The 12069-nt window shown below is 39.7% G+C and overlaps 1 protein-coding gene across 1 annotated transcript in view; it reads left to right on the top strand.

Annotated features, from left to right (window-relative positions):
- The first annotated feature begins 2108 nt into the window (after positions 1–2108).
- Positions 2109–12069, top strand: part of LOC109216081 — a 28529-nt gene continuing 18568 nt past the window's right edge. Inside the window, exon 1 of the mRNA XM_019380210.1 lies at positions 2109–2213. Within this exon, the coding sequence (XP_019235755.1) occupies positions 2109–2213 (105 nt within the window). The remainder of the gene's footprint in view (positions 2214–12069) is intronic.

The raw sequence follows: 12069 nt of genomic DNA, 5'->3' as shown, positions 1-12069 counted from the left end.
AGTTCTTTGGTGTGGGTTTTCAGGCCACGCCAGCTGATGAAACATGGGCAAATGAGCGGAAAAACAATGGTTGGGTCTTGCCTCAGCCAATTCCGCATCTGTTCGAAACATTCGTTAAGGCCAAGTAAATAGAAGAGGAAGATGAGGCCTTCACGGCCGAGGAGATTGAAGAAATATGTGGAGCTATGAGGCAGATGTTGTATGAAACCCACATGGTCCAGCCGGGAGAAGGCTCGAGCACCGCTGAGGTGCTGTATATGGGGCCCAATGCCAAGTTGCAAAAATGGAAGGCTACTCCATTCCCAGTCAGGCGGGAATCCCGGTAGTTCAGTCTTGCCACCTTTTCTACATCACGAGTTATTCCAGGGTGTAACTCGGATGTTCCTTTAGTTTACTGTCATTAAATTCCAATGTAAACCCTGTTATCTTCAAAATTCAATGAAAGGAAATCAATATTTTATTGTTCATGAATCTCTCTCTTTATTCTTTCTGATTTTTGTTACTTTTTCTTATTTCTTCTTTTAGTTCTAATAATGCGGCTTTAAATAACATGACATGCTTGCGGACTTCATGCCCAGATCCAAACCCGCTGTCTAATTGTGAAATAATGAATCAAAAACCGGAATATGATGAAGAAGAGGCTTTTAGGGAAATAAATCGAGAATTGGAACAATTTGAGAATAAGCCTAAGCCAAATCTAAATGAAACCGAGCTCAGAAGAGGTCCAAGAAACCATGATAAGCATTCACACAGATGAAAGAACTAGGGATGCATTGATCCAACTTTTGTTTGAATTCAAAGATGTGTTTGCTTGGTCCTACGATGATATGCCAGGATTAAGTGTTGATCTAGTGGTGCACAAATTGCCAACTTATCCCAATTGTCCCCCTGTCCAGCAAAAATAGAGGAAATTCAAAACTGATATTAGTGACAAGATCAAAGAAGAGGTCACCAAGCAGTTGAAAGCGGGTGTAATCAGAGTGGTCCGATACACCACATGGTTGGCTAATGTAGTCCCAGTGCCAAAGAAAGACGGGAAAACCCGAGTGTGTGTTGACTATCGGGATCTGAACAAAGCAAGTCCCAAGGACAACTTTCCTCTTCCAAACATCCACATCCTCATTGACAACTGTGCCAAACATGAGATACAGTCTTTTGTGGATTGTTATGCTGGATATCATCAGGTCTTGATGGATGAAGAAGATGCGGAAAAGACAGCCTTCACCACACCCTGGGGCACCTATTGTTACAGGGTCATGCCTTTTGGTTTGAAGAACGCCAGGGCAACATACATGAGAGCTATGACTACCATCTTTCATGACATGAAGCACCAAGAGATCGAGGTATATGTGGACGATGTGATCATTAAGTCCAAAACACAAGATGACCATGTTGGGGACCTGAGGAAGTTCTTTGAGCATCTGCGCAAGTATGATTTGAAGCTAAACCCGGCTAAATGTGCATTTGGAGTTCCGTCTGGGAAACTTCTGGGATTTATAGTCAGTCGGAGGGGCATTGAGCTAGATCCAACGAAGATAAAGTCTATTCGGGATTTACCTCCTCCAAGAACCAAGAAAGAGGTTATGAGCTTGTTGGGAAGGTTGAATTACATCAGCCGGTTCATTGCTCAATTGACTTCCACATGTGAACCCATATTTAAGCTGTTGAAGAAAGATACAGCGATCAAATGGACAGATTAGTGTCAAGAAGCTTTTGACAAAATCAAAGAATATCTGTCAAACCCGCGAGTCTTGGTCCCACCCGAACCTGGAAGGCCTTTGTTTTTGTACCTGACAGTCTTAGAGAATTCTTTTGGCTGTGTCCTCGGGCAACATGATGTGACCCGAAAATTAGAGCAGGCAATCTACTATTTGATCAAAAAGTTCACAAGTTATGAAGCCAAATACACCCTGTTGGAAAGGACTTGCTGCGCCCTAACTTGGGTCGCTCAGAAGCTTAGGCATTACTTGTTAGCCTACACCACCTAACTCATCACTAGGTTGGATCCTTTAAAAAACATATTCTGGAAGCCGATGCCCACAGGGAGGTTGGCAAAATGGCAAATCCTTCTCACTGAGTTCGACATAGTCTATGTCACTCGCACGGCCATGAAAGCTCAGGCTCTAGCGGATTACCTAGCTGAAAACCCTATTGATGATGAATATCAGCCTTTGAGTACTTACTTTCCGGACGAGGAAGTGAGTTCAGTTGAGGTAATTTCAGAAGATGCCAATCAAAATGATCTTCGATGGAGCGGTGAACGCAAAAGGTGTCGGGATTGGGGCAATCTTGATCTCACCTACTGGTCAGCATTATCCAGCCACAGCCCGGCTTCAGTTTTTCTGCACAAACAACACTGCCGAATGAAGCCTGCATTATGGGTATGAACATGGCAATAGACCAAAATGTGGAAGAATTGGTAATCATGGGAGATTCAAATCTGATTATCCGACAGGCTCAGGGAGAATGGGAAACTCGGGTCGTCAAACTTATACCATACAGGCAACATGTGTAGGATCTTAGAAAACGGTTCAAATTCGTTGAGTTCAGGTACATCCCTCGGTTTCACAATGAGTTAGCCAATGCACTCTCTACCTTGGCCTCGATGTTGCCATATCCAGGCAATGTCCACATTGACCCGTTGGAAATTCAAATCCGAGAAAGGCATGGGTATTGCAATACAGTTGAGGTAGAGCCAAGTGTTCAGCATGGTACCATGATATCAAGATGTTTCTGGAAAAAAAGGAATATCCCGAGCAAGCCAGTGGAGATCAAAAGAGAACCATTAGAAGGCTCGTTGGTGGTTTCTTCTTGAGGGGAGAAGTTTTGTACAAAAGAACTCCATATTTGAACCTTTTGAGATGTGTGGATGCCCAAGAAGCCGGAAGAATCATGAATCAAGTACACGCAGGAGTATGTGGGCCACATATGAATGGACACGTCCTTGCAAAGAAGATCCTTCGAGTAGGGTATTACAGGATCACCATGGAAAAGGATTGCTTCAGCTTCGTCCAAAAATGCCATCAGTGTCAGGTACGCAGCGACTTGATTCATGCACCTCCCTCAGAACTGCATCCTATGTCGGCCCCGTGGCCGTTTGTCGCTTGGGGTATGGATGTCATTGGGCCAATCGAGCCAAAAGCTTCAAATGGGCACAGATTCATACTAGTTGCCATCGGCTACTTCACAAAATAGGTTGAAGCAATCACTCTCAAAGCTGTCACAAAGAAAGTTGTGGTAGACTTCGTGCACTCCAACATCATTTGTCGTTTTGGTATTCCTACAACTATCATTACGGACAATGCTGCAAACTTGAATAGTCATTTAATGAGGGAGATATGCGAACAATTTAAGATCACGCATTGGAATTCTACCCCTTATCGACCCAAAGCTAATGGTGCTGTTGAAGCAGCAAACAAGAATATCAAGAAGATTCTTAGAAAGATGATCCAGAGTTCTAGACAATGGCATGAGAAGTTGCCGTTTGCATTGAAGGGATATCGCACAACTGTGCGCACATCGATTGGAGCAACACCCTATCTTTTGGTTTATGGCACTAAAGTTGTAATACCCGCAGAGGTTGAATCCCTTCCCTCCGAATCATTGTTGAAGCTGAAATTGATGACAGTGAGTGGGTCAAAACCCGTCTAGAATAGTTAACCCTGATTGATGAAAAGCGAATGGCCGCAGTCTGCCACGGGCATTTGTATCAACAAAGAATGGCCCATGCCTACAACAAGAAAGTGTGGCCTAGGAACTTTAAAATGGGGCAACTCATTTTGAGGCGTATTCTCCCTCACACCAGGAAGCAAAAGGAAAGTTTGCTCCAAACTGGAAAGGTCCATACATTATAAGAAAGATGTTACCAAAAGGGGCATTATACTTGGGAGACGTTGAAGGAAATGATCCCGAAACAACTGTAAATGCAGACGCAGTCATAAGGTACTATGTTTAATCTTTCTGCGGCACCAGTATTATCCGATTGGGATGACGAAGGCTTTTATTCTCGCTACCCCAAACACTCCAATCTTTGCTAACCCTTTGAGCCGGTTACCTTTCTTCCATTACCCTCTTTGGAACCTGAAAACGTGAAAAATCAAAAAAAAACCATCAAATCAAAACAAAAGAAAAAAACAACAAAAACAAAGTTCCCTGAACTACGTTCGACTTGATTCCGAAAGGATACGTAGGTAGCCTTTCTCTGGGGTTCAGTCACACCAAAACAAAAATCCAAATTTCCCCAAAAAGTGAAACTGGGGCAGATGTTATAATGATTCGGTGACGGTTCGCCTGAAAGGGTCCAAAGTTGTAATTCAGTCCAAATTCTTTTATCCCGAACACTGTTCAAGTCCTTCCGATCAATCGGTAAAAGATGTTCAAAATCGAAGAACGCAGCTATTTGGATCCGTTACAATCAAATGAGATAAATAAAATGAGAGAGTCTTGTTGGTGAAAACCCACACGGACACCGTAAGGCGATGGTGAGCAGAGAAACTAAAAAATGAGAGAGTCTTGTTAGTGAAAACTCGTAAAGAGCACTATAAGGTGACGGAAAGAAGAGAAATGAGAGAGATCCATTGGCGAAAATCCGCAATGGGCGCCATTGATCGAAAAAAGGGAATTCCTTAAAACCATCGGCACTGAAAGGGTCCTGGCAAGGTTTCCCGGTTTTAAAACACGGGTCATAATGGGTTTATGAGAAGTTGGATAGTTGCATAGATCGGGTATCCAGTCCAAGAAGCATGTCATGTCTATTGAAGTCTGCATGCACTCCAGATAAGTCCTTCTTTCTTCCCCCGAAAGGGACACCTCTTGTTAAATTCATTATCGTGTCCTTTATTTACTTTTCATTGAGTCCCTTTTGGTCTAATCCCTCTTCGAAACTGGTACAAAGAAAAGATGGCAAGATTGGTTTTACAGGTTTCTGCTTAACAAAAGCCAAATCTAAAGAAAAGCACCCAGCCTCAGCAGGTGCATCAAGTCGATCTCGACTGGCCATGTTGGTCAATGCTCCAGGTTCAGATTTATTGAAAAGGAAAGAAATCCAAAGGCAAGTGCCCTTAAAGGCAAAATAAGATGAAAAGGCCAAAGTCCCACATGGCTAAACCATCATGTGAAATTTTGGGAAAGTCAAGGTCCCTGGGTTTTAAAAGAGAGATTGATCTCCAGAAAGTCAACAAGCAACAGAGATGTTCATCGAAAGAGTTGGGCCGAGATCAAGTGATAAAAACAATCAAGGCCACAAAACCAACCACCGTTTCAAACTAACAATTGTTCTTTGTTTGAAAAAATGAAACAGGTGCAATCCAAAGCAACCTTGCAAGAAGCAGGTGCAACCAAAAAGAAACCGCGCAAGGGCTAGAAACAGCTTTGCAGCAACAATCCATAAAGGGAAGTCCCCTCCAAAATTCTTTCCCGCATTCACTCATTCTATGAAATAAAAAAAAAGAAAAAAAATAAGAAGAAACAAAATGAAAAAAAGAGATAAGAAGAAAAATTCAAAAAATGGTAAGCCTAGGGTCCCAAATCTCTAGTTACGTTTTTTCCAACATAGGGTCTCCACTCCCTAGTTGAGTTTATTTTTAGACATAGGGTCTCCACTCCCTAGTCGCTTTTCCAACATAGGGTCTCCACTCCCTAGTTGAGTTTATTTTTAGACATAGGGTCTCCACTCCCTAGTCGCCTTTCCAACATAGGGTCTCCACTCCCTAGTTGAGTTTATTTTTAGACATAGGGTCTCCACTCCCTAGTCGCCTTTTCCAACATAGGGTCTCCACTCCCTAGTTGAGTTTATTTTAGACATAGGGTCTCCACTCCCTAGTCGCCTTTCCAACATAGGGTCTCCACTCCCTAGTTGAGTTTATTTTTAGAGATAGGGTCTCCACTCCCTAGTCGCCTTTCCAACATAGGGTCTCCACTCCCTAGTTGAGTTTATTTTAGACATAGGGTCTCCACTCCCTAGTTGAGTTATTTTAGACATAGGGTCTCCACTCCCTAGTCGCTTTTCCAACATAGGGTCTCCACTCCCTAGTTGAGTTTATTTTAGACATACGGTCTCCACTCCCTAGTAGCCTTTCCAACATACGGTCTCCACTCCCTAGTTGAGTTTATTTTAGACATAGGGTCTCCACTCCCTAGTTGAGTTTATTTTAGACATAGGGTCTCCACTCCCTAGTCGCCTTAGTTTATTTTTAGACATAGGGTCTCCACTCCCTAGTCGCCTTTTCCAACATAGGGTCTCCACTCCCTAGTTGAGTTTATTTTTAGACATAGGGTCTCCACTCCCTAGTCGCCTTTCCAACATAGGGTCTCCACTCCCTAGTTGAGTTTATTTTTAGACATAGGGCCTCCACTCCCTAGTCGCCTTTCCAACATAGGGTCTCCACTCCCTAGTTGAGTTTATTTTAGACATAGGGTCTCCGCTCCCTAGTCGCCTTTTCCAACATATGGTCTCCACTCCCTAGCTGAGTTTATTTTTAAACATAGGGTCTCCACTCCCTAGTTGAATTTATTTTAGACATAGGGTCTCCACTCCCTAGTCGCTTTTTCCAACATAGGGCCTCCACTCCCTAGTTGATTTTAGTATAGATATAGGGCTCCACTCCCTAATCTCTTCTTCCCAAGGATACACAATCCCAAGTTTAATTGCTTTCAATAAAGAAATAGTTTAGATTTTGTTACAATAACTCACGAAATTTTCCTAGTGAAAACTGGGGCAGAAAAATTTCGTTCGTTTGTTTGCTTTTGTGCTTCAACAGGTTTTTACCGTGACGCACAAGGTTTCAGATGAGCGAAAGAAGAAGTCTCAACCCAAATAAAAGAAAGGAAGAACAAGAAAAGAAGTTGAACTCCAAGTATAGAAGCGGAGAAAAGATGCAGACTGTCCAAGATATGATTGAAGTCACAAGCTTTGCTTGTCCCGCCTTGATCCGAAAAACTGAAGAAGAATGAACCAGCGGTTGCAGCTAACGAGCATCAAGATTCAGATCAGAGTCTGCTGGAAGAACCATTCGAGACTCAAGATCAAGCCTTAGAAGGTTTATAGATAGGAATCTTGTAACTCGTAGTTGATAGGCTTGGCTAGTTTAGCTTTTATTCTTCATTTTGGTGTAATAAGGAGCTCAGCAAGTAGAAACAGCAGCAACAGCAGTGAAATCACAGTTTCCCGGTAGTCCCAGCTACCAAAACTTCCAGAACTACACTGACCTGATTCCTTTATAGCCAAGGATATGCAGGCAACCTCTGAAGCAAGGCTCGGTCAGGATTTTTCAAAAGATGCTTCTCATGGAGTTTCGAATGGGCAAAAATCCCTCACAATTGCTCATTTATCTTTGCCCGAAAGTCCCTTCGTGTTTCCGAGCAAAGAGGGGCAGCTGTGAGCATGTGATTTTTGCCCTATACGAAATACTCCTACAAAATCCCAAGAAAATAGGTTTTCTGTTAATTATTTGCCATTTTTAGGAATTTTTTGTAGAATTTTCTTAGTTATTTGCATTTCTGTGCATGTTTAAATTTTATTTAAATCATAAAAAATACCAAAAAATATCATGCATTGCATTTAGGATTTGTTTTTATATTTTTAGAATTAATCAGTAATTATTTGTTTTATAGAAATTTGAAAATCACAAAAAAAGCTCATTTTTACATTTTTGTCTTTAATTTTTAGTTTATTGATTTTTTCTCTGTTAATTTAGAATTAAGTGATGTTTATAATTTTTATAATTAGTTAATTAGTTTAATTTTATATTTTAGATAATTTAGGATTTTTGATTATTAGGATTTTTAATTAAAAAAAAGAAGAAGAAAAGAAAAAGAAAAGAAATTGGATATAAAAGAAGAGGAATAGAAGAGAATTGGATTTTTCTGGTATTGGACCAATTTTGATCTTCAAACCAGCCCCAAAATTGCACCCAAATATTACCTAAAGCCCAGGCCCAAACACTAGCTTACCCGGTCCGTCCCATCTATACCCAAACGACCCCGTTTTGAAGCAACTCCATCACAGCCGTTGGATTTCGATCATCCAACGGCTCGAAACTATGGGATGACTTAATACATATATGTTCGAAAATAATTCCCCCCCCCCCCCTATGTCCAAATCTCCTCAGTTCTCATCCCTATCTCCAAAAAAACATAACCCTAGCCGCCCTTATTTTCTTCACCACCTCCGCCGCATCCACCTCCGAAAATCGTCTCACGGCGGTTCCGGCGGTCCAAAGCTCCCCAAATTAACACCCAGGATTTCTCGTCACCCCCTCTCTACGAATCCCTTAATCGTTTTCCCTAAATACCCGTTGTGTTTTTCGAATCTTAGATCGAAGAATCCGGTTAGAACCTTAATCGTTCCAAATCGCTCCAAACTCACACCCTATAATCCTTACCCCTCTCTAAACCCTAAGCTACCGTTAGCCCTTTCCAAATCGGCCCCAGTTTGGTCGAATTTTAGATCTTAGATCCAGAAACCCTAAAAGACCTCTGCCTTGAGTCGATTCTGGGATTTTAATGGCTCTATTCTACATGAGTTGACTGCTTTTGATGAGAGCAGTTGACTCATGTGGATTGGACCTATTGTTCGAGTTTCCCTAGTCAAAGTCCTGACTCCAACCAAGCCCTCCGGTTCCAGTTGGTTCTATTATGGGTAATTTTTCTAAGCTTGTTCTTTCTATCTCCTTTCCTTTTTCTTTTCTCCTGGCCATCTTTTTCTCCTTTCCTTTGATTGATTCTTCATGGTTTGATCTGTCTGCAATTGCATGTTCTAGGTTTCTTGTTTTGCATTTGGCCATTAGGAACTAATCATGTTAGTTTAGGTTTTTATTTTTAGTTTAGTTTGTTGTTTACTCAGTTTCCCCCACAATTTCATTTTTCTCTTCTGATTTCTTTTCTGACTAGTTGCACGTTTAGGTGTCATTTCAGATTTCATTCACATATTTAGTTGTTTACTTGTTTTTGATTGATTAAAAGCATGTTTGAATCTCAAATACTCAATTGCATGAGTTTGAATTAGTCACTACTGTTTTCCTTTGATTGTTTTCCTGCTATCTCTTTTTCTTTTTCTTCTCTTTTTAGATGCCCTGGTTCAGTCTTTAGTTTAATTGGGAGAACATCTTCCTTTATGGAATGATTTAGATTTTAGTTCTAGGTGGCAGTCTCATTTTTCTTCTAGGCCTTTTGATTCAGATTTCTTATTTTTCTTAGGTTTGTTTGTGTTTGTCCTAATCTGAAAATCGTTTGAAACTTTAGGGACCTATTTAAACTGGAAAAGTTTAGGTTAAAGCTTAAATAAGCAGTAACTTGAAGGTTAAAAATGGGTTTTTACCTAGGCTAGAAAATCAGAAATTTTTTCGAAAAGGTACAGTTGTCCTAGCTGTTACAAAAAGATGCTGAAATATAGGACAGCTGTACGAAAGACAGTACTATTTATTCCCTAGGATAAGGAATATGCCAAAAATATACCCTCCCCTAGGCAGCCCATATATAGGAAGGTCCTCTCATTCAGAAAAGGGGGATTGATCATCATTTTTACTGCAAAAAGCTCTATTTTTCTAAAAAGTTCATACTCCAAAAATCTTGAGAAAAACTCCAAAAACCTCTCATATTTTATTTCCTCACAAGTTAAAGACATGGTTTGAAATAGAGAGTATTCTGGGGTTATTTACTTTGGGATTTCTGGTTTCAAGTGTTTGGTTTGGGTTTGGAAGTCTGAGATTTCATTTGGTTGCTGGGCTGCTGGATTTCTACTGTTTCTCTTTGCTCTTTTCAAGTGTTTTCAATTAGTGCTTTCCTGTTCTAGCATTCACTGGTTCTTATTGCTGCTTGTTCAAGGTATTTGAACTCAATTTTCCTTCATGTAATGAGCTTTTTGTTAAAATGGCATAGGGATCAAAGTTGCAAGTTACCTGTGATGAATGGTTGTTCTTTTTCATGTTAGTATCCTGACTACAATGATGTGTATCCCAGTTGTTTGCTATTATGTGAGCTTAAAACTTGAATAAATGTGATATAAACAAATTGAGTTGATACATGACTGTTCAGCAGTCATCACTCTAAAAGTGACCTAGTTCAAAGATGTTCTCTAGCTAAATATTCTGTTTGAATAATGCTGATTTTGGATGTTTAAAGTCATGTCTTCCCCTTTCTTTTCTTTCAGTTAAATGTATAACTTGTTTACTTGATGTCACCTGAAATTGGTTTGCTATTTATGAGCTGTTATCTGTGAGTTTGGCCACTAGTTGGTGTTGATACCCAATTTTTCCCTATGTATTTTTAATACTCAAATATTCTCAAAATAGCATGAGTATGCACATATAAGCATGCCCAAGAGTTTTGATATTGTTTTCCTAACTTTATAAGATTTTTAAAATCAATTTATTGTCTATTTTAGCAGTACAAAATCCAATAATTATTCCCAGATTATCATTTTTGGTGAATAATTTATTTCGATTCTCATATTTACACCAAGATATTGTTAAGGTGATTTTTGCATATTTTTATAAATCTGTTTGGTATTTTCTAAGTTAAATTGCATAAATTGCAATTACAACCTATATTACGATTAACAACATTTTGCAATTATAAAATTATTTCCAGTATTTTTAGATTAATACTTATACATTATTAATTAGTTCAGTGCTTTTAGTTTGTTTTTAAAATCATTTTACTATTTTATATAAAATAAAAGGAAGAAATTGGCTATTTAATACCTAGCCTATTATTATTGCAATTTTAGCCCCAATTTTAACCCACCCCATCAGATTTTAAATTAACCCAATTTACCCAACACCCAATTAAATTCGCCCCAGCCCAATCTCTAATCCAACCCGGCCCAGCTCCGAATTAATCTGAGCCGTTGATCAAACAAGATCAACGGTCCAGATCTTTTTTCCTTAATTAAATTCTAGCTACCCCCTCCTCTTTGACCCCTCAGTCTTCGAGACCGGTCTCTCTCTCTCTACTTCGTCTCTTCCCCTCCTCCTTCTCTCTAGAACCTTCTGGTTCTTCTTCTCCGATGGCCTTCACCCTCTCTCCGGCCACCTCTAGCCTCACCTGTTTCGATCACCAGCCGCCGTGAAACCTTATCTCGCCGATTCCCCCTATCCTTGAGATCCCAGAAGCCTCCACCATACGAGATGGTCACTGAAGCTTTGCCTGGGTCTGTTTCCGGCCTTTCTCCGATGGGTTTTGGTCCGATGGTGCTATGAACACCATTATTACTGAGTTTCACGGCCAGGTATCTCTTACTTCTCACTGGTTCTTATGAAACCCTAATCTCGACCCAAACCTCTTGAATCTCTGTATTTTTTAACGATTTTTTTTAACTCACACCTTTATGTTTTACACTACTCTCTACTTGATCTTTACGATTGCTCAAGTTTTAAACGTTTTATCCCCTTTTTGAAACTAGGGTTTCTGAACCCTTTTCGAAATCACTTTATTTTCTAATTTTGAGTACTATATGTTTGTGTTTGTATTATTTGCTTGTTTGTGTGTTCTTCTGGGTTATTCTCTAAGTTCTATGCTTTAATTTTGTTGTTAGTGTTTCCAACCTTCTACTGTTTCTATGATTTCTTGCTTAGGGTTCTCTGATTTTCGTGCCTCTTGTGTTTAATAGGTCTAATTATTCACTGTTTACCAAATATTCTGCTGATTCTGTGCATCTCTTCGAATCCATGATTTTGTATATGTTTTCCTTAGAAGTTTTTCACTGATTTTGAATCACTTCCTTATTTGTGAGATGCTTTCCTTACTTAGAACTAATTCCTTGTGATTTTAGTCTCATCCGTGATTCTTTGACTAATTTTCAGAATTAATTTATATTGTTACCATATTTATGCACATAAACATACTTTCAAATATTCAGTATATATTTTCCTTACTTGAAATATTATGTATTTGGCCTTTATTACATGTTACATGCCTTACTACTCCTATTATGGTAGAGTCAGTAGTCTAAGTGATTCTTTCCCTATCTGATATAGCTTGTACCCATTCAAATCATGACTCCCTAATTAAAAGGAGTTTGGTCCTGTGATTGATTCCAATTGGTACTGTTTCTATAATTATGTTAAGTCG

Source organism: Nicotiana attenuata, unplaced genomic scaffold (assembly GCF_001879085.1).
Source record: "Nicotiana attenuata strain UT unplaced genomic scaffold, NIATTr2, whole genome shotgun sequence".
Taxonomy (NCBI): Eukaryota; Viridiplantae; Streptophyta; class Magnoliopsida; order Solanales; family Solanaceae; genus Nicotiana; species Nicotiana attenuata.
This window is presented reverse-complemented; position numbering and strand designations above follow the sequence as displayed.